Raw genomic sequence first — 23,809 nt, forward strand, 5'->3', positions numbered from 1 at the left:
GATTATTTGCAACAATGTAATGATGAGTAAGACGTATGAAAGGGGCGCGGGCGCGGCGAGTTGAACACAGACGCGCCGGCGACGGTCAGCTATGGCGCCATCTACCAGGCGCCGCTAAGACGGGGTGTCTAACGGACACTACTAGGGAATATCGAATAACAACTAGTTTGGTTTTTAAACCTAGGTACATAAGGGATGTTTTTAGCAGTGTTATATTATATATTAATTACCTAGTTTTTTTCTTTATAAATATAATATACCTATGTAAGTACCTACTTATAATATAATAAAATAAAATTAATAGGTAGTTTCAATTGATTTAGTTTTTTTAATCGGACTATTTACAAAATGTCAAAATAAGCAGGGTTTATACCGGTAAGTACTTAGTTAGTTCATTCATCTATTCCTAAAAACAACTTTCCTACCATAATTTGGCACAGTATACTGAATCAATGATGTTACATGTAAATAATTAAAAAAAATTAAAAACCGACTTCAAAAAACCACTAAACCGTAAGAAATAATTTGATAATCTGAAAAAGTAGCGACGAATAAGTAGCAATACAAAAGTAGTGGTAAATGATTAGTAAATGCAAAAGTAGCGATGAATAAGTAGCGATACAAAAGTAGTGGTAAATGATTAGTAAATGCAAAAGTAGCGATGAATAAATAGTAAATGAAAAAGTAGCGACGAATAAGTAGCGATACAAAAGTAGTGGTAAATGATTAGTAATAATCTAAAATGATAATCGAATAATCGAATGATTGTAATAATCGAATAATTAATGTAGTATCATTTATAATCGCGCATCGCTAGTTTCTATGGTTTGAATGTCAAACTCGCCCTGTTCCTGTATAAACAAATCGAATTTTGCTTAATTTTGGAGTTATGTGGATTGTTGAGTTTGTTCACGAGGTGAAAATGAATAAAACCATTCGCAGCGAAGCTAGACAGATGATTTACAGCGTTTACCTACGATGTTTGGCGGAGAATGAGGCTGGAGAAGTATTAGTCAATATATACGATGTTTATGAAAGAGCAGCGTTTTATACTGGTGAGTAGGTACTTAATTTCTAACCATTAACATTCATTGCTTATATTTCTTGTAAAAAAGTACTGTTTTGATGTAATAGAATGCCTTTCAATGTGTATTTGTTATTCTTATAGAGGTTAGAAAATACTAGTGTCAAACGTTACATGACATCAGGGTATGGATGCTAATGTTGTTAAAACATCAGGTCTAGATACTTTTTTACTAACCCCCGACTCAAAAGGGTATCGATAAGTTTTACAGCTGTAGGTGTCGTCGGTCTCTCCGTGTTAGAGTACCTATTGTAAAAATATGTGTAAGAATATGTAAGAGTCGGTATAAATTCCCCAGACATAATAATTTGCAAGTCACTGCTTTTCTGACCAATTAAATAATTTGTTGCAGGAAAATCGGTAAACACAGTTTTAGAAGAATTGCCGGGGCACATTTGAACTTTTTCCTGAGCAAGAAAATACTGTAATAAAATATCGATGTGTGATACTATCACTTTTCTCCTATAGTAATTACATAATGGGATAACCAACACGTGTTTCAGTGCAAAAAATCATTATGAAATACACAATGAAATAAAAGTTACAGTTGATTTGATTTAATGAAATTCATTCAAGACTGCCCCCCTCTCCCCTACTAATTTCTTCTCTTAACATAAACCTCCCCAAAAACTCGCATTTTATAATTAGGTAGTAAATATAACGGCATTTTATAATAATTTGAAACATTTCTCGTTTTGATTTTTTCTCCTAAAGTATCGTGATACTTTTGTCCGTTTTCTATACTATAATAGTGTGGCCACTTTCTTAGATTGCCACGCCCTCAATGATTCTCTACTCTTTTATGTTCAGCTATACAAACATTCAGACGCGACAGCATTAGCATTTTTCCCTAGATAACTTTTATCTGAACATTGAAAAATCAGCCCTATTATAGGATAATGTAAACAGGATTTGCCATTCTATTGAAAAACAAGTCTTTAGTCTTTTGGCGAAGTGATGATAAAGCCAAAAAAGTTTAGGCCAAAACTCGCTTCGCATAACTCGTATGGACAATAAAGATTAGGCGAGTCAAAGGGAACCCGATACAAGAATTTCGAGTTAGTCATAACAATGTTGACAGAAGACGTTATCACTCCCCGGGGCGGAAACCAAGGCGCAGGAAGTGACAGTAAATATGAGGGTGTAGGAGGGGTGTAGGGACTGTAGGGTAGCCACTAGGTACGTTTTGATAGATGACTTGGATGACGCACTAGCAGCTTAGGGGAAGGCTAGGGAAACCGTATAAAATTTAATGATTGTTTAGAAAGGTCTCCGTCTTTGTCGGGTAAGTGGACACCCTATGGAAGCTCTTACAAGCCAGTGGCCAGCTACACTCACGTCACGAGAGTCACGATCCAGCAATGAAAACAGATACACTTACAAATTCTCAAATATTAATGTTTTTTGATCAATAAATAATAATTATTCAGTAATATTCGGATGCGCTGTTCATTTGTTCAATTTATTTACTTCAATACTTATTGCAGACGGAGTATTTTCAGTTTAGGAAAAGATAGTTTGGTGCTATCGTAACTGGAACTTTTTCATTGCTAGTTAGTGTATTTGTATTCGTGTCGCATGGGTAATGGGTTGGGTTTCTTTAAAATAATTGTATCAACCAATACCGCCAGTTTCAATAAATCTACCTCCCGAATGGTAGTTCTGTTATCGGTATGTAGAGTTTTGAAACTGGCAGTAAACAGATATCTGCTCCCGGCCAGGGATCGAACCCGGGACCTTCGGCATAGCATTAAAGGTCACTACTGGGTCGTCATAATGGTGGACGGACTCATGATACCACGCACTATTCGTAATTCTGTCATGATACTTTATGTTGCTACTCCCACTAATGTTAAAGCCGCCATTTTCTTATTGTTTCTTTATCAGTTAGCTTACGGTTATACCTGCCAGAATAATTATTTTTTCTTTGAAATTGCATTGAAATAAGACCACAAAATAAATTATATTATTATTTTATTAATCAGACTCATCATTTCACAACATAACAAAATGATATCCTCATACACCCGCTAGTTTTACAACCACACGCCAAACAACAAAACGGCTTGTCATTGTAACACCAGCCTCGCTGACACACAGTGTCGGCGAAATAAAGAAAACTGTGGATCAAATACACCATTCACTTCACAGGTCAACTGACTCTCACTTATATAAAAAAACGGTTGACCATAGCGATCCTACACGACCTAGAGCTAGCCTAGCACACGAAGAATGTAATAGATTATAAATAAATTAGGACTTGATAGATAGAGAACGTATAGGAAGGGTTGAAATGCAGACTGCTCGGCCGCCATCACTGTTTGCCGCGGACACGGATACCCGACTGGTATTTATTGTCTTTGTAAACACACTCACTTAAATAAACTGTTTAGAGTTCGTCGTGCTCATCCTGAAACAAAGAGAAAATTTAACATTAGTATTGTGGTATTTGGCAAACTATCTGTGCCTGGTTCCATCGAATGCAACATTACAACGCTTAGGCCAATGCGGCTTGGTGATCCATCACGATGTTTTCCTTCATGGTAAGATCGGTGTACTGCACACATTTTGAAACTTTATAAATTTTCCTGTATCATTTTTCTGTAATCGGGTTTTCTTCCAGACATCAGCAGAAAGGCACAAATTATTTAAAAGCAACAAGGAATAGAAGGGAACATCCACCCTACTTTACCCACACGGGCTCCTATTCACACAATTCTGTTGCCTTTTTTGCCATGACACTGGAATCGAACCAGCATCTCGTTTACATGAAGCGAGCGCATCCCCAATCAACCACCGCGACTCTCTACTAGGGCATGCAATACCGCAATACCGGTATTCGTAATACCGGTATTAGGGACAAAATTCACGCTTTTTTCAATACCGGTATTGAAAGTTAATACCGGTATTGAAATAATACCGGAATTGGATTTTTTTAGGCTATAATAAAGCGATTAAGATATAGTATTCCTATGTACTGTGAAAGCGCACTTGTTTCCAACCGTTTGATGCAGTTTTCGGCCTTTTGATATCTACTGTTGACCATGCGTAAACGGACACTGGATGTAAAAATAATAATTTATTGTAAAATTTAAACTCTAATACTCAATTCTCGTAAAAATCTATTACAAAATACTGAATTTAATTGCTTTTTCTCGTTTTATTTTGACCTATACGACCTTTAATCACAATATATGCCATTTATTACAAGGAAATCTAATACCGGTATTAATACCGGGATCCCGGTATTGAGTTGCAATACCGGAACTCAATACCGGTATTGAAAATAGTTCCGGTATTGCATGCCCTACTCTCTACTCATATCTTGAATATAAGCTACACTTACGACGGGCGCGGCGTCTCCCTCAACGTCGTCGAGGTCCTCGTCGTCCTCCTCCTCATCAGGCTTCTCAGACTTCTCCTTCTCCCGCTCAGCCTCGTCCTGGGGAGTGATGTGTAGGTTTAGAATTTGGTCAGATGATCAGTTTACAGTCATTACAATAAGAGTTGGTAAATAAAGAGGAATTTGATAATATTGCAGACTCTTGTCTGATAAGATATGGTAATATACCGATTTATTATTACTATTTAATTGATTTGTACTAATTATACTCTGGCTAAAATAATTATTCCGTTTAGAAAGTCAAATTATGAACTTATAGCACCGCTTATAGCTTTACAGGATAATTATGCAGAAATGCGTCCCAATGCTACTCGTAATGATCCGAGCTCCCATAACACCCAATCAGCGAAATCTGATTAAGCTCTATTTTCATACGAGCCGGCTTCGACCGAGCTAAAAACTAAAGACTTTTAACCAGTAAACCAAAATAAAAACATATTAACAAATTACCTGTTGCGACTTCATTTTCTTCTCCCCCTCAATGGTCTTCTTGACCTCCTCGCCGACAGCCTTGGCCGCCTCCAAGTCATCCGTAATCAGGAAGTTGTCGAAGATGGTGCCGGACTTGACCTGCCACAGGTCCAGACCCACGGCGCAGACCTCCTGCCGCTTGTAGAGAGACGCGTCGGGGGTGTACTCCGGGTTGTCGATCTCGGGGTGCACCCACGGGCCCTTGTAGGCTGGGTTGTCGATCTGAGGGTAGAAAGGGCGGGTTCGTTAGGAATTGGAGTGTGTTTTAAAGGTAGTGAATCTAGTAAAAGTCGTAATGATAGCTATTATGTTTTTTAGATCGCGATTGGCGACAGATTAATCAGGGGCTTTGGAAGATAAAAGGAATATAACGCTTTAAAGAAAGTAAAATAAAACTCCCACAAGTTGATGAGCTGATGACACCTAAACATTTGGCAAGTAATATAACAGACAGCGGGCATTACAATGGCGGCTACGATCTCACACGCTGTCGAAGCTAAAATTAGAAAGTCATGAATGAGATTTTGTTACAGTTTTACTATTAGCACGCCACGTTTCGTACACGTGGTGTTGACATCGTTTTTCATACAATTGCTTCTTATACCAAGTTTTATGATACCTATCTTTCTTATTATCTGGTACAGAGTAATATTCTTAATCTACTGTTGGTTACAGCAACTTTATAATGAACGTATTATATGGTGTCCGATAATCCTAAATTTTTTATCTACGATACCTATTTATTAATTTTACCGCTATATGCGATCGATGACGTCACCTGTGGCTATGAGCTGATACTTATCAACTCAACGCTAAACAAATTCAAACAGTAATTCTTCAAGAGTAGACGGTCAAAAACCTTCCGGTCATTGACATTGAACGTGTGAGTCTTACTTTCAAACGTTTGTCTGGCGTTTGCAACTTTTTACCAGGAAATGCATGAGCAAAATCCATCTCAAATTTCAATATGATTTGAAACCGGAAATAGGGAAATTTGCTGGTGTTTTAGCGAATTGTTACTTTCATTTATAGAATAAACACATGTAAATATGTAAAAAAAGCCTTTGGCATGTTCAGAAAATAGTTTACGGTAACACGATGGTCCATTGTGTGACCGTAACTGAAGGAAACAGTTTTCCATTGTTTTCCGTTATGAGCTAGGGTATATTTGTTTGTGCCACAATACAAACACATTGTTGAGCTTGGAGTGACGCTAAAATATTCATGGTTCCCTCTAGGAGAAACCAAAATGGCTTGTTACTAACACTTCTAGACTATCTTTCTGTTTTTTATGACCCTAACATTTTCCTAATCGATATAACCCTAAGAGCTGGAATACTTACGATTGCCTAGGGTGCAACCCTATTAGATAATCTTGTCGATCATGAGCGAACAGATAAAAATCGCCTTCATCGTTGCTACCTGCTTAGGCGCCCAGGGTCCCTTACAATTAGGGTTGTCACATAATTTTACATTATGGTTGTCACAAAATTTTACATTAGGTTTGTCACAAAGAAATTAAGTGCAAAACTCACCTGCTTAGGCGCCCAGGGTCCCTTGTAATCAGGGTTGTCGATCATGGGCGGCTCCCACTCGCCGTCCATCTCGTCGTCCCAGTCGTCGGGCTTGGCCGCGTCCGGGTCGGGGATGTGCTCCGGCTTGTCCCAGTCCGCGGGCTTCTCGTCCGTGGGGTCGGGGATGGTCGCGCGGTCGTCCCAGTCTGAGGGTTTTTTGGCTTCGGGGTCCTGGAAAGGTAAGATAAGATAAGAAGCCGTTTATTTTACAAAGTACATTATCAGGTAATAAAGGAAAGGTGGGATACATTAATAAAGTTTAAGAGGCTAAATGAGATCTCGACTGGAGACCACAGGCAAGCGTAGGGCTAAGTTAAGACAGGTAGCCGGTAGTAGCTGAGGAGGGCCGACGACCGTAACGAACTGATGATGATAATGGTGAAAGATTCAGAAGGATCTGGACTGTGGACCTGGTCGATTATTTAATGATGAAGATCGTAGATGGATTTTAGACAGTGTTCAAAATCATGGGTGGACCCTAATGATTATCAAGTATGAAAGTGAATTCTTATAAATCCATGTGCACCAAGCTATTTGTGTGATAATAATTATGCATATATCACGCTATATTTTTTATCCCACAGATAAACTTTACCCTCACATAGTAAAAGTGGTCTAATTCTTTAATATACCTAATAATTGTTAATATTATTTTTCTTTGTTGGTGTACAAATAAAGTGTATTCTATCGGTCTATCTATAATAAAATTTCAGCTCACCTTGATCTTCTTAGGCGGCAGGAAGTCCCAGTCGGCCTCCAGTTCTCCAGACTCCACCTTCTCATTGTCGATCAGCACTTCGTACGTGTTGTCGGGCTTCACGACCAGCGTGTAGAGATGGGTGTAGACATCGTCCTTGCAGCGGATGTCCTTCTTGATGAGGTGGTTCTTGCCCTTGTAGCTGAAGATCACGTGCACCTGGGGAGGGGGGCTCGGGGGTTACACGGTGGAATAGAATGGAATATAATAGAATAGAATAACATTTAAATTGTAAAATTTTACTCCAATGAATCTACCACCAATTCACAAAGACGAAAAAACTCCTCGAGCATGGGCCTAGAGCAGTGGCTGTATGAAGAATATTGAACCTGGACGGATGGGGTTTGGACGGTGGGGCTAGAGCAGTGGCCGTATGAAGAATATTATTAAACTTGTAGATAGTTTGTCTGATATGCGTTAATTAATCAATAATGATCAATGTATCGATAATTTTAAACCGGGCCCCAGTGTGTGAATTCGATAAGTGTGATTGTATCGCTATCGCATTTTTCGCAGGCAACATAAAGTCTAAGATAAAATAAAAAAAAAAAAAAAAAAAAACAGGTATTTGTACTCGGGTCTTGGGTGTTGATATTTATATTTAGTATCTATCTATCTATGTATTTGTGTAGATATATCAGCTGTCCGACACCCATAACACAGGTTCTGCCTAGCTTGGGGTCGGATGGCCGTGTGTGAGATGTCCCAACATATTTATTTATTTATTTTATTTATTTAAAATATTTGGGTAAGTACCTACATAAATAAATGAGTTGAGCAAAATATTAAATTCAATGAAGTTCAAAAATAAAATATAATTGAAACTAATTTCGGTAGATAAGCGGTGAAATCAACCTGTCTATTGTTAGACTATAAAGTGTTTTATGCAACATCCTGTATTTATGCTTCATTGCATTGTGTTGTGCATTATTGTTTCGTGTTTACGACCGAAAAAACAATTGTAACTCTGAGTAATATCAGACGAAAACTGTGTTTTGATTTCTAATTAACGAATATAATGAGAAGATACGTAATACGTACCTAATAGCAACAACATCAACTTTAAGTTAATCGTCTTTGTACTATTCGTAATGATACCACGATAAGCAACTGTAAGTATGATTTCTGCCATGTCATACTAAACTGAGGAAGACAAAGCTTTTCTTCATGATCTGGATTCTGGATACGAGCCAAGAAATCTTTTTGTAGTAAAGCCACTAAGTCGTTCACACAGAAATAAGCTAAAATAAGTTGCATATACATATGTTCCTTCTTCTTTATAATAATCATGGTGTTAGTTATGTATAAAAAATATAATAAGAAAATAATAACATAGAAAAATACAGTAGGTACGACCTTGAAAGTTAATAAAATTATATTTATAGAAGTCTCCAGATGGTGAATACTATTTGTTAGGTATACTTATTTAACTTTCTGACATTGAAACAAGTGTTTCATTATTTGTATTTTGTGCAAACAAATTAATAAGCTGTATTAAAAAATATTCAAAGAAATGTTGTAATACCTAGAATGTTTTGAATAGGCAACCGAGTTATGTTCAAATTTAATTATTGATGATCTGTGCCTATAGTTTTATTTCCAAGTGTACCATGATATGACTATGACAGTATTGAGTGGAACATGGCAGCTTTTGTATCAGTAATAATTATCTCTACAACAAACCACCATGCATGATATACCAGATAATAATCAAGTACTTAACAGTCATGGGTGGTCATATGATATGGGAGTAGTTTAGCCATATTGTACCCATTATGATTAAAATATATTTTGCATTCTATTAATTATACCAAATGAGTAGGTAATCCACTAATTAATTAATAATAAATTAATTATAAATTGATGGCCATAATTAACATTTAGATAAAGCTAATCTTCAGACATTATCCTAAGGAAATGTGCTTACTAATGACCCAAATTAAACAGTGGTTATTTATCACTGTTATCAAAGCATGATATTACAACTTACTATGCTTTTAAGTATTGATAATAAAAATACGATATAATTTACAACCTTGAAATGTATGTAATCTGATGTGAAATGATTGCAGCTTGCATGGCAAACAGGTGATTTACTACACAGCATGAGTAAAGAGTCTGAGTGTGATTAGTGTATTTTAAATAGAGTACTACCTAGTAAACATAAACTAGTGAGTAACAAGTAACAACTGAATATCCTTTCAGGGGGACCAGCTGTGATGATTTAAATATCAATAGTACTTATGTGTCTATTCAATTGTTAGACAGTCACCAGACCAGATGCAATGGATAGTTGATAACTGGGTGGAAGAAATGTATCCAATGCATCATACACTGCAGACAAACATTTCTTGAAAAAGAGTTGTACTTATTATGTAGATATTCAGGTTCATCATAAAAGAAGATGTAGTTTTATTGAAAAAAAAACTAGTTTAAAACAATGATCTCACCTTCTTGGTGCCGGGTCCGCAGATGTCAGGTCCGAACATGATCTCGTACGGAGTCTCCCCGTGCATGTCTTTCTGGTCGAGCTTGCAGTCGAACACCTTCAGGTACCCGCCTCCGCAGTCAATGTCCTGCTCGTGCTTCACCGTGAACTGGACGATGAGGTTCTTGCCTTCGTTGGAGAAAGGCTTGAACTTCTTCGAGAGAGCGTAGAAACGGGCATCCTCGGAGGTTTGCAGACCTGTAAGGGGTTGGGGTTAGAACAGCTGATAGAATTTCTTTAAGGTGGTATAAGGTGGTTAAAATGTATTTTTAGTACTTATTTGAAAGACCGCAGTAGCGAGGACTATAGTGACAAGAGCGTAGTATACTTAAAAAATATTATTTTCTGAAACCAATAAGATTGGTTTGATGGTGGGTAATGATGATGATGAATGATTTGTATGTGTGTCCCTAAATAACCACCATATATTTATTATATTGTGGCAGTAATCGGCAATGTGTAACGTGTCGTAAATGTCGTAATGTCTCGAGCAATTAGAAGGGGTCCCTCACCTTTGTCGGCCTCAGCGTCGTTGTAGAACTTTCCAGCAGTCAGCTTGAACTTGCCGAACTCCTTGCCGGGGTGCTCGCTGTACACCCACTCGCTCTCCCAGGAGTCTACAACGAGAAAATCAACAGTTTAGAGCGAATACACGCGAAAATATCAGAAAAAACCGGTCCCACATTGATGACATGACAATCGATAATCAACCGGCTAGACGCCGCGTGCCGCGATTACGTGCGAAATTATTACTCAAATTGTAAAGGAATTAAACACTTACCATCGGGGAACTTCTCCTCGAAGAACACTTCACAATTAATTGAGTAAATACTCAATAAACTGACTAGAGTAAACGCTAACAACTTCATTTTTGATTCACAACGAGCTGCACCGGCGAGAGACAAGCCACGAATAAATTGAAAATTTGGCGAACCTCCAATTAAATAATTTCCGATGACAACTCCTCGGTATGGACACACTGTCTCGACCACGTCCTCTGCAATCCTACATGTGTGAAGAAGACAGCGATAAAATTTGTTGTCTATACCGAAATGTCCACAAGTGTATGAATGAAATAGCGCTATACGATTACATTGTGAGAGCGATAGAGATGTAAGATAATATTTGAAGTTGTGACGCAAAAATTACGACAGACAGATGGAAAGCTCCCATTGGCTGACGATTAGCGAATGGGAAGAGAACACACTACCCGAAAGTTGTAACAAAATTGCGCGAAAATTCAAACTTATTTTACTAGATATCTTTAAACATTTGAAAAATATCCGTACAAAATGAATTCACCCACTTTTCTCCATTAATCAATAATTAAATAGTATTTTGAAATATTAAATTACTGAAAAATAACATGAAGTAACATAGTAAAGGCCGAAAACGGGAAATAAAATATTTTTATTTAGTTTTATAGACAAACCGATCAACCAATCAGCTGCTCACAAGCATTAGAGAGGGATGTAAATATACGGAACTTCCATGGTAGAAAGAGAAACTGAACGCTATGTTACGTGGATTACGAGATGGGATGGGCGATTTTGTAATAATTTAAATTTGTATAGATTTGCTTGCGTGTGTGGATTCTTATCAATTTGTTATTTTGCATTTTACTATGTAGCCTATAGTTAATCTACACGTGCCTAATTCTAGGGTTTCTGTACCACATTTAAATACCTACAGAATTATTATCATTAGGTACTTACTTATACCTAAGTAGTTAATTTAATTACTGCTTAATTAGGTACCAATTTCTTCTAGTTTAGTTTGTCTACCCAACACTATTAATTGTATTTAATGTGGTTTTCTTATAATGTAGGTACTTAACTCATAGAAATAATTTCCTATAACGATATTTATTTATTCATTGTATAGTTCAGTTCAGGTAACTAATTATTTAATTAAGTACTTTCTTTAGTCCTTCAGTGCCTTACTGATTCATTAATCATTAAGTACTTACCTCATTATTCTTCTTATTAGGTATTTACCTATTGCGTATCATTATGATTTAAGTATAAAAGCTTTCAATCCTGAAGTTCTGGGTTCGCTTTACCAGCAACACTAGATGTAATGGAATAGGTATAAAGTCGTTGTATGTAACTCTACCTACTACCTACCGACTGACTATCGTGATAGGTCGGAATACAACCAAAAGAGGATGGGCAAAAATATATGGGAGCTGGGACCACCCTCCAATAGCAGTAAGACTAACGTCGTTGGATAGGTCTTGTCAATAGGAATAACTTTTGCTTTGACAGCTTTGTTGTCACAGTTGTCCGTTCAGAGATATATGACTTATAAGTTCCGATACTCGTCAGTTCATCTTACTGCTATTGGAGGCTGGACCACCCTCCAATAGCAGTAAGACTAACGTCGTTGAATAGGTCTTGTCAATAGGAATAACTTTTGCTTTGACAGCTTTGTTGCCACAGTTGTCCGTTCAGAGATATATGACTTATAAGTTCCGATACTCGTCAGTTCATCTTACTGCTATTGGAGGCTGGACCACCCTCCAATAGCAGTAAGACTAACGTCGTTGGATAGGTCTTGTCAATAAGAATGACTTTTGCTTTGACAGCTTTGTTGTCACAGTGGTCCGTTCAGAGATATGTGACTTATAAGTTTCGATACTCGTCAGTTCATCTTACTGCTATTGGAGGCAGAATACACTCCACCGCTGCCCTTTTTGTTTTTTATCGTCAGTTATTGTTATCCAATATGCCCAGATCTCGTCTGATAGTGTAGATAGTGTAATTATAATAATAAATAATTAAAGAATCACCAGTGCTATTATTTTTCTTCCCAAGAAAATATTTAATTAACCCCCTATCGGAACTTATATGTCATATATCTCTGAACGGACGACTGTGACAACAAATCTGTCAAAGCAAAAGTCATTCCTATTGACAAGACCTATCCAACGACGTTAGTCTTACTGCTATTGGAGGGTGGTTTAGCCTCCAATAGCAGTAAGATGAACTGACGAGTATCGGAACTTATTAGTTATATATCTCTGAACGGACAACTGTGACAACAAAGCTGTCATAGCAAAAGTTATTCCTATTGACAAGACCTATCCAACGATGTTAGTCTTAATGCTATTGGAGGGTGGTCCCAATCTGCCCATTGTCATTTAGGCGAGTAGGTACCTACAAATTATACATGAATTTTCGGGTAAATAGAAATAATTATATTAACTAACTTATAAGGTGTTTAAATTAATATTTTTAGTAATTTATTAATAAGCTTAAAATATTTTACAATAGCTAGGCACAGTAGATAGGTACATACAGCTGCAGCTGCGAAACCTGTATAAATATGCGTAAAAAACAAGGCCAAAGGAAAATTTCATTTATCGCAACGAAATAGAGAGTACTTTGAAACACGAATGCATTTCTTATCAGGATTCTTAACATTAAAATGTAAAATGGTCCTATCTGTCACTGCGTTTATCGTATGTGGAAGCTATTAGTAAGTACCTACTTAATTCACCACGGCTGTTATCGTAAGTTGTTTTCATGAGTTGGTAAGCAAATTGAAAAATAGAAGCTGATACTACCTAAATGCCTAGGCTAAGTTTATTTATAATAAGTAGTAAGTACCTACATAGGATAGGATTGAAGAGTTGATCTTACTTGGGACTTTCGTAGATAGATCTATTTTTGATCTCATAAAATCCTATACTCGCATCTATATTCTTTAATTAAACCTAATTTTGACTCTTCTATCTAAATTATACCCCACATTATCGGTTAATTTAAAACAATGCTACATATTTTTCAATACTTTTTATTCATTTACATCTTACAAATAAAAAGGGGACTAGGCACACCTAGTAGAAAACGAAACTAAAGCGAGAAATCTTCTTTGAAATCATAGTCGTCCTTCTTACTATAAGTCGTAAGGGTAACATTCTCAAGAACCCCAGCAAGGTTTACAGCCTGTTTTTCATTTCTGGCCTTCTTTTTCTTGTCCTTCTTGAACTGTTGTTTTCTTAATTTGTTCTGCTTCATGTTCCCTTCGAGGTTCATTTCCGGATCCGCTTTTGTTTTTTCCTTTGCATTCTTGCTTTTGTCGAGTTTGGACCTTATGCTCAGGGTCTTAGGGAGTATGCTGGATTCGTCTTCGTCTACTTGCATGTCGTCTTCTACTTTCGCAGTGACGGGGCCGGTGCTTGTGATCTGAAAAGGGACAAATTGTTATATAAGTTGTAAAGTTACGATTTGCTTGATAACCTACGAGGTCGGCCTATCCGAAAGAAGACTTCATCCCTCTTCATCCAACTAGTGCTGGCTACTTATGTATGGTATGGTCGATCGATCCTGTGATATGGCGTGGCATGCTATATTTGCCGGTTCCAGTCCATGTTCACAGTACTGCCTTCCTAATTGGACCACTTCTCACAACCCTATTCCACTGCGGTGACCAAATCTAGATGTATCTCATCATCATCAGCCTATAGCAGTCCACTACTGGACGTAGGCCTCTCCGAAAGCACGCCGCTGGATGCGATCTATAGCTTTCCGATATAGATGTATCTATATAGCTTCCACTATGTTATTGTATTTTAGACGTTTCCTTATGTCTGGTAAGTAAAGTTGGTTTTCCTTTGCAGTCGTCAAATATGTATGGGTTTTCGAATGTCAAAAAACCAATAATATAATGGACAGAGTATAGATGTGCTAAATCAGTAAGTACACATAAACATACATTCCAAAGACCTCAGTGGTAATTTCAAGGTGGGGAACATAGAAGGCCTTCTAAATACAATGATAAAAGGGCTATTGACTAAGGGGATATGCACAAAGGTTCCACTCGAGAGAGCCAGGTGCAGGTACTTACACCCCCACAGAGAATAGAATAGAATAGAATAGGGCTATTGACTACCTGGAAGCCACAACCAGCGTCCTCAGTCCCCTGCAACTGCTGCATCGGTCGTAATGATCATGACTGTTTCTTTATCCTATACCTTAGAATATGTAAGTTACACTACTCTCACCTTCATGATTCATCCCCTCGTCACTGTCAATACACGACAAGGAGGATCTTCTATGTAAATACAAACATGATATACTTAATCACCTGGAAGCCGCTACCAGCGTATCCAGTCCCCTGCAGTTCGGCCAGAGCATCGGTCTCCATGCTGCGGCAGCTGGCGATGTGGAACTGCGCCGCGGCCGCCGACACTATCTGCGCGACCACGAGCACGACCGTGGGCGCTAGTGTCTTAGTTACTGTACTTACCTTGATGATGGCTTACTAGTGTCTTGGATATAATAATTACCTTGACGATACACTTCTCAGCGCCTTGCTAGTGTCTTAGTTACTGTACTTACCTTGATGACACACCTCTCAGCGCCTTACTAGTGTCTTAGTTACTATACTTACTTAGATGACACACATCTCAGCGCCTTACTAGTGTCTTAGTTACTATATATACCTTTATGACACACTTTTACTGTACTTACCTTGACGACACACTTCTCAGCAAGGTTTGACTACAACTATAGCAGCTGCGGATAACGCCACAATTTGAAAATGGCGGACGGAATTCTTGGTATCATAGCGCGGTCTGTACCTATTCGTATCGGCCGCCATTTTAATTATGTTTTTTTTATCCGCAAAGCTCACATTACATTACCAACGACCGGATGGCAACAACTGGCTGGTTCGGACGGCCATCGGTCGCCATTTTCGTTACTGTTTCTTTATCCGTACGGTTTATAAAACCTATTCTCTCTCACCTTCATCCCCTCACACATATCTCCGGTCCCCTGTAGCTCCATCAGAGCATCGGTCTCCATACTTTGGAAGCTGCTGATGTCGAACTCTGCCGCGGCCGCCGACACAATCTGAGCGTCTATATGGACGTCTGTAGGCGCTAGCGGGGGCTCCGTGAAGTAGCGGACCTGGAGAAAATGGTTCATCAAGGTCAATGGGTTTAAACTAGAGTTGCCACGAATATTCGGCAACTATTCGATATTGAGTGTTATTTTCATAAAAGTATTCATTGTAACGCGAATATGCACGCAGGACGCGGGAAAATGGCGTGCAATCCCACGTGCGTGACTAAACACGCATGCTATTTTAAAAAACACCCTGTCGTGCGCATGCCAACGGGAACGCAAAAATGTATTAAATGTATATTGGAATTGATAGAACGAGAATGTTTAAAGATGATTTCAGATTTAGAAAGTCATACGATACCCTTCCTTCCTTTCTTCTTTCCTAACAACCTCTATAACATAAATAGTTATATATTTTATTGCATTACCTTGCCAGTGTTCCAATCATTGAGCAGTATCCTAGCGGCTGCTTCTTGGTCCGGCACGCCGCCCTTCTTGAACCGCCCCATGCGGCCCGCCAGCGACGCGAAGAATTCCTGGAAGTTTAGTGAATTTTATTATTATTTTGTTTGGGGGAAAAAATACTAACGTGAAGTGAAGGCAAGTTGTTATATTTCGGTGGGATGTTCGATAGTAAATTAGGGATCTCGTGCACTAGACAACTAATAGATAGCTAAGTTAACTATAGCGCTATTCGAGCGCTAGATTGAAAAGGTCTACGTTATTAATTATTGGTGGATTCATAAATCAGTGAAACCATAATTACATATCTTTGTGATATAACCACTTATTTTATTCCCCTATAACTTTTATCAGCCCAAAATTCTTTATCAAATTTAACCATGAATAGGGCAATAGACTACAATAATTTACTAAAGCAAAACAACTCAATCAACCCTACCATTACCGTTGAAAATCAACAAACCTGCGGCGTATTAAACTCAGGAATCCCATACAGGTCCACCAGAGTAGCCTTATTAGCTCGCATCAGTATAGCAGTGGCCGGTGTGACGGGATCCTTCAGTGCGCCCACTCGTATGGCGTTCTTGAGAGCGACAGTCGAGTCTGAGTCCGACCCTGAAGAGAATACTATGCCGGGGCTGTCCAGGATCTTGATTTTCGAGTCTATCTGGACTGTTTGCATTTGTCTGTGGAGTGAAAGGGTTGGGGGGTTAGGGACAAGATGAAATTATTCAGTATTTATTTTAATTATTCAGTAGTTTTATGACTCTTGAACTTGTGTGTGACTAGGAAAGTAAATTTCGCCTTTTGATAGAGGGTCTGAAATGTTTAATGTGAACATAATTTGTTAGAAACATCATTTGTTTTACCATCAAAAATGTTTATAGCGTTTGAAAGTGGTAGGGGTACCTAGTTTTAGTTGTAGTGTTTAGATAAACAAAAGTAGATTACTAGAGAAGATTAATGTACATAAATAAATGCTCTACTTTTGGCTATAACTTCGCTAAATTCGTACTGCCATTTTGACGTCATATTCAACCATCTTAAAATCAAAAACACAAATCTAAATCCAACATAGCCGCCGCAAAACACAACCCTTCTCTTGTTTTGTGGTGCATTGATAAATTGTATTGTTTTTATTATAATTAATAAATACATTGAAACTGAAACTTACTTAGTAACCCCCGGTGTGCTCCCCACATTGCACGCCTTTGACCTGTTCAGGCTGTTGATGATGGAGCTCTTGCCCACGTTGGGCAGGCCGACCACGCCCACCGTGACCGACGTCTTGATGCCCTTGTTGCGGCAGTAGTTGCCCAGCAGACCCATGAGGAGTTCCGCGCCCACGCACGCTGAGCCTGGAACGTGGAGAATGTGTGGATAAGTTGGAGTTGGAGGTCGTGGACGCTGAACCTGGCACTGTAGCACGCGGGGCTATTACCTAAGACGAGGCAAAAATTCTGCGTCGCGCTCGCTCTTAAGGCTGCGCGATTTGAGTGAACGCGATGCAAATCTTTGCGTCTTAATAGCGCCGCGTGCTAGCCCTTCTGGAAGTGAAATGGTTAAGTCGGAGGTCGGATGTATTCGCTATCGGCAAAGTTGCATGTTGCATGAAATACTTTTTGCAACTAGTTGCATACTTTTCTCAATCCAGGGCGAGAGAATTTTCAGACATTACCTATTTCTATAAGGCGCTTGATTGCCGGAAAATCAGACACCATTGAAATTGTCCATCCGTGTTTCAAAGGTAAAGCAATAAAGACATGATTTAGATACCGATAGAGCGGTGGTAGCTCTGTCGGGTAAGCGCCCGCTTCTCACGCCAGAGATGCGGGTTCGAATCCCGGCGCTGACATGTACCAATGAGTTCTTTTCTGAATTTAAGTACAATGTATACCATCGCTCTTACGGTGAAGGAAAACATCGTGAGGAAACCTGCATATCTAGATTTAGCACATCTAGATATGTGTGTGTGTGGAGAAGGAGGGCCTCTATATGATGAACTCCTTCTACAAGAAGAAGCCACAAAGGAAGTGGACGTGGATTAGCCCCGATGGGAAGACTAAAAACGAGATCGACTTCATATTGACGGATAAGAAGCACATATTCAATGATGTCTCAGTGATCAGTAGGGTTAAGACCGGCAGCGATCACCGACTCGTAAGAGGCACTTTGAATATAAACTGCAAAATAGAACGCTCCCGTCTAATGAAGTCCACGCTCCGTCCTACTCCTGCTCAAATCCAGGATCCCGAAAGCTTTCAGTCTGAGCTTTGCGACCGCCTGATATGTTTAGAGAATTGCGTTACAGTTGACGATTTAAATAATAGGTTTGTGGAAACTGTCCGAGAGGTAGGATCGAAATATTTTTCGTCCCGAACCAACCGAGGACCTCAAAAACTCTCAGATGGGACTCTGAGTCTCATAAGAGAACGGAGAGAAATGAGGTTGCAGTCTTCAGTTGATATGGTCGAATACAGACGTCTAAACATACAGATCGCCAAAGCAAGACGTTGCGATATGAGACGCTACAATTGCAAGCGCATTCAAGACGCAATAGAGCAAAACAAGGGCTCCAAAGTCTTTGCTAGAGATCGATCTGTTCGGCAGACTCTGTTGACCCAACTGAAGACCGACACTGGCAACACCGTTTCATCAGTGCCCGAAATTCTGGGAGAAATTGAGAGATTCTACGGACAGTTATACACCACAACACAAAACCCTATTACCAGCGGTGCTCACGACAGCCGAGCGCCACTCACCCGACACTATACCGAAGATATTCCGGACGTCAGTCTAGACGAGATTAGTATAGCTCTCAAACAGCTAAAAAACAACAAAGCTCCGGGAGATGATGGAATAACAACAGAACTTCTGAAAGCCGGCGGTAGACCGATTTTAATAGCACTTCGGAGGCTGTTTAATTCCGTCATACTCGAAGGCACAAGCCCGGAGGCATGGAGCAGAAGTGTAGTGACTTTGTTCTTCAAGAAAGGCAACAAAGCCCTATTGAAGAATTATAGACCCATTGCACTTCTGAGCCATGTGTACAAGCTGTTTTCGAGAGTTATTACGAATCGTCTCGAGCAAAGACTCGACGACTTCCAGCCACCCGAACAAGCCGGGTTCCGAAAAGGCTATAGTACCATAGATCACATACACACGCTTCGGCAGGTTATACAGAAGACCGAGGAGTATAATCTACCTTTATGTCTAGCGTTTGTGGACTATGAGAAAGCCTTTGATTCTATTGAGCTCTGGGCGATGCTTCAATCCCTTCAGCGGTGCCATATAGACTATCGCTATATCGAGGTGTTGAGATGTATGTACAATGCTGCCACAATGTCAGTTCGATTACACGAACATAGCACAAAACCGATCCAGTTGCAAAGGGGCGTGAGACAGGGAGATGTTATTTCTCCGAAACTGTTCACCTGTGCACTGGAAGATGTTTTTAAGCTTGTAGAGTGGAAAAGACTGGGCATTAACGTCAATGGCGAATATATCTCTCATCTACGATTTGCTGATGACATAGTTATTATGGCGGAAACGCTGGAGGAGTTGGGCGAAATGCTCACAGACCTCAATGATGCCTCTAAACAAGTTGGGCTGAAAATGAACATGGACAAGACAAAGGTCATGTCGAACGAACATGTTTCATCATCGCCCGTAACTGTAGGAGGTGTCACCATCGAAGTTGTTGATCAGTATCCCTACCTAGGACAAGTGATCCGATTAGGTAAATCCAACTTCGATAAAGAGGTAGCTCGTAGAATCCAACTCGGATGGGCAGCGTTCGGGAAATTACGACACATCTTCACTGAAAACATACCTCAGTGTCTGAAAACAAAAGTTTTCAATCAGTGCGTGTTGCCAGTGATGACTTACGGAGCCGAGACGTGGTGCTTCACCAAAGGGCTTAGCCACAAGCTCAGAGTTGCTCAGCGTGCTATGGAAAGGGCTATGTTAGGCGTGTCCCTGCGAGATAGGATTCGTAATGAAGAAATCCGCAGGAGAACTAAAGTTACCGACATAGCCAAAAGGATTAGCACGCTGAAGTGGCAATGGGCTGGCCACGTAGCCCGCAGAGCCGACGACCGCTGGAGTAGAAAGGTTCTGGAGTGGAGACCCCGTGTCGGCAAACGGCGTGTCGGTCGCCCCCCAACCCGTTGGTCTGATGATCTGCGGAAGGTAGCGGGAAGCCGCTGGATGCAGATGGCGGGTGACCGTTTGGGGTGGCGATCGTTAGGAGAGGCCTATGTCCAACAGTGGACTACGGAAGGCTGAGAGAGAGATATGTGAACCCACCAACCCGCAGTGGACCAGCGTGGTGGGAAATGGTCCAAGCTTAGGAAGGCAGTTTAGACCTTGGGGATATGCACAAAGGTTCCATTCGAGAGAGCCAGGTGCAGGTACTGACACCCTCACAGAGAATAGAATAGGATAGAATAGAATACCGATACTGACACAAACCGCATTTGTACATCGACAGCTGTATGCATGTGCAGTATGTGCACCTCGCAAAAGAAACATAGGTTCTAGATAAACAAACACAAAAAAGACAAGGGTTCTTAAAAACAGAAACACTACTAACCCTTCATCTCCTTCTCCTTAACAACATGCTTCATCTTCTTCCGTCCCAAGTTGTGCTGTTGGTCCTGAGTGGATGCCTTGAAGGGTATGGCCGGGGCAGAGCGGCGAAGGTGCTCGAGCCACGCGGTGAGATTGGCTCGGGGGACCAGGTCCGCCTTGTTGAGGACCAGGACCAGACGCTTGCCGGAGTCACGGACCGCCTCCTCCACTTGGGTGCAGCGGGTGCCTGGTGGGTTGGTTGTGGTGGTTGGTATATGTTTTTTGGATAATGTGCTGTTTAATAATAAAATAAATTTCAAAAAATTTGCCAATTGAAATTTTAAAGTAATTTCTTACATAATATTACTTTGAGAGTTGTCATGAGTTTGTAACAAATTAATACAAAAGCTATGCTAATCCTTTTGCTACTATACCAATTTCAAAAAATCTTTAACAATTGATTATACATACTACATTACAGGCTAATTTTCACCCTAGAATTTCCTAAAGGAACTCTTTATAAGAAATGCAAGGTCTCATGTATTATTAACTAAAATTATGAAAAAATATTAATGAATAAAAGTGCATTCATAGTATTCATACCAAGTGGATCCCTGGCATCGACCACCTCCAGTATGACATCGGCTTCAGATATCACCTTCTTGAACTCCCTGTAGTACGTCTTCAGAGAGTTCTCTTGCTTGCGGTCCTTCCCAAACTCAATGTCATCACTTTGCTCGTCAGATTTAAACGCCTCATGCACTTTGCCTCTGGCTTGCGCATTTGACACCTGTGGAATTACATTATTTGCAATCTTATATATTAACCTCTTGAATCCCCTGAAATCAGGCATGATACAGATATATTGTTTTCAGGCGCGATATAAGTACTTCAAGATGCAAAAGATTAATCCCAACCAAGCCAGTACTACAGTACCTCTTTCATTGGCAGCAGGCCTTCATGTGTAGAAAAGTGTAATCTAATATCTAGGGTAGGCACTTTATAACTGATTGAAGTTGAAAATAAAACTGTTGGATGATTTGCATATTTTTCAACATTATGTACATCTGAAACTTTAAGAGTTGAGCTGCCACTACACGGGTTTGTTTTACGATTTATTACGATTTGCCATAAATACAGAGCTCTGATTGGTGGAACCCGTCTTAATCAAGCTTATTGATTTAAATAATGCACCCATGTAGAAGCCACTGCAAAAACTCTGTGGAGACACTATCAATAAGACAAATTAAATTGAATGAGTCAGGAGATGGCTAATAACTACCACAAGGAAAATAAGAGAATATATGGATGATAGTTGTGTTAGTGTTAGTTCTTGTACTCACTTAGAAAAGCTCAGAACTGTTAGTTTGTTTTGTTATGTATAATTTTATAGAGAGTGCTGTTGTTCTTACCTATAATTAAAGTAAAGATAATTACATATACCTAAATTACATACAATCGCAAATTATTGTTATACCTACCACAAAATATTGTCAAAATGAGATTAAATTACTTTTTATTTAATTTTGCATGTATGCATGTTAATTATAATTAAACTAACAATATACTTTGTTAAATTGTTTAGTTACCATATTAATTACTTTTTATTATAATTAATTATTCATAGAGCGTCAAAACTTCTGTACAATTTCTGGGAAGGCACTGACTCCTGACATACAGGTGCTCCTAGTTTAGGAGTCAGGGCGTCACCATTTAAGTTAAGTTTTTATTGCACAATAAAATTATGTTTATGTTTATGTTTATGTTTATAGTTATTGAAATAATAATTATATTCCTCTTACCATGTTGTCCATACTGATTCCATTACTTTTCTTTTCACCTAATTTCTTTTGTTTCTCTAATTTTGACTGTTCCTTCTTCTTCTGTCTCTCTTCTTCTTTGTGTTTCTTCATAGCTTCCACTTCTTTTAAAATATCTTCTTTAAATGGACACACATTGGGAATTTGGACTGGCTTCTGTTTTTTAGATTTTGGATTCTTTTTTAGTTCTTTCTTCTGTTTCCGATTATGGTCTTTGACTTTCTTCTCTATTTTATAACGGAGGCGGGCAGGCTGTCTTTTGGATTGTTTTTCTGAAAACAGACATCATAATAAAATAACATAACCTATAAATTTAGTAAGTCTTAAATATTTCATGCACTGCATGAAAATTGAATTATTTAAGTAAAATTCGCGAGATTAATTCAAAATCCATTGAATATAAGCCTTAACCTTTGCAGAAATAAAGTAGTTAACGTAGAAACACGTATAACGGGAAACAACATGCGTATGTGAGTAGTAATATAGAATTATCGTAAATTGCATAGTACTTACTCAATTTAAACTTAGCCATTATGTATTAGTAATTTTATTATTACACCAATCCGGGAATAAATAAAAAACAAGAAGTTTATAAAGATTTTCACTCCTTTTTAATGTGTTTTTATATTGACATTTTCATTTGCACTTTACATTGACTTTACAGCAAGTTTTTTTGACAGTGTCAAAAACATGTGCTTCAATCAAATGGTTTTTGTACTCTGTGGTGTATGTCAAAAAACATGCAAAAAACAAACAATTGTCTGTGACAAATATGTGTTTCTGTGATTCAATATTTTGATATTTTCCTCAGAATAAGCCTTACTGTAGACGGATTTTGATGTAAAAATGTATTCAATCAAAGATTTTGCTGTAATCGCCGTGTTCGTATGTTTTCACACTTCCATACCAGTCTTTCTTAATATTTATTTTTTCCCTACCTTTGAGCGGTGGTGGTAGTTAGCTCGGTCGCGACTAGACTTCTAGCTTTTTTTTCTCGGTTAAGCCAGAGATGCTGGTGGCTGGTTCGAATCCCGGCGGCGCTGATATGTTCCATTCGAGAGAGCCAGGTCCAGGTACTTACACCGCCACAGAGAATTTTATCACCATCTAGAAAGTGGTTGCATTTATAACAGCCCCCTATTCTTCGACATTCCCCTCTTCGGCGTATAGTTACATCAATTTACTCTAGCGATTTCGTGAAAGAGTCCTCGATCGATCGATCGTCCTTGCGGTGGCGGTGTGACAGACGAGACGGGAGCGGGGACGTGGTAGCATAGACTAGAATATTATTTCGTTGACCTTCGTTGCTGCAATCTACCCTGT

The 23,809-nt window shown here is 39.1% G+C and overlaps 2 protein-coding genes across 2 annotated transcripts; both read right to left on the minus strand.

The window, feature by feature from the left end:
• Positions 1-3,473: 3,473 nt before the first annotated feature.
• LOC105389195 (calreticulin) lies at positions 3,474-10,646 on the minus strand. The gene is given in 8 exon segments (NM_001305516.1): positions 3,474-3,494; positions 4,431-4,526; positions 4,938-5,180; positions 6,494-6,703; positions 7,251-7,448; positions 9,740-9,975; positions 10,290-10,394; positions 10,559-10,646. Coding segments are annotated over 8 exon segments (1,197 nt in total).
• Positions 10,647-13,567: 2,921 nt separating this feature from the next.
• LOC105389194 (guanine nucleotide-binding protein-like 3 homolog) lies at positions 13,568-23,169 on the minus strand. Its single transcript, XM_048629010.1, has 9 exons — positions 23,000-23,169; positions 22,469-22,758; positions 21,270-21,456; positions 20,689-20,913; positions 17,269-17,452; positions 16,558-16,780; positions 16,061-16,168; positions 15,531-15,695; positions 13,568-13,967 (listed from the first exon to the last, which is right to left on the minus strand). The coding sequence occupies exons 1-9, from the start codon at positions 23,016-23,018 to the stop codon at positions 13,635-13,637; spliced, it is 1,734 nt and encodes a 577-aa protein (XP_048484967.1). The 5' UTR covers positions 23,019-23,169; the 3' UTR covers positions 13,568-13,634.
• Positions 23,170-23,809: the final 640 nt, after the last annotated feature.

The sequence above is a fragment of the Plutella xylostella genome, chromosome 22 (genome assembly GCF_932276165.1).
Source record: "Plutella xylostella chromosome 22, ilPluXylo3.1, whole genome shotgun sequence".
Lineage (NCBI taxonomy): Eukaryota > Metazoa > Arthropoda > Insecta > Lepidoptera > Plutellidae > Plutella > Plutella xylostella.

Excerpts from the sequence above, each read along its gene's own strand:
- LOC105389194 (XM_048629010.1), bottom strand. Across the intron at positions 17,453-20,688 it reads TAAGGAGAAGGAGATGAAGG|GCTCAGCGTGCGTGGGCGCG; the intron begins GTTAGTAGTGTT and ends TCCACGTTCCAG. Across the intron at positions 16,169-16,557 it reads CTGAGTTTAATACGCCGCAG|GAATTCTTCGCGTCGCTGGC; the intron begins GTTTGTTGATTT and ends CTAAACTTCCAG.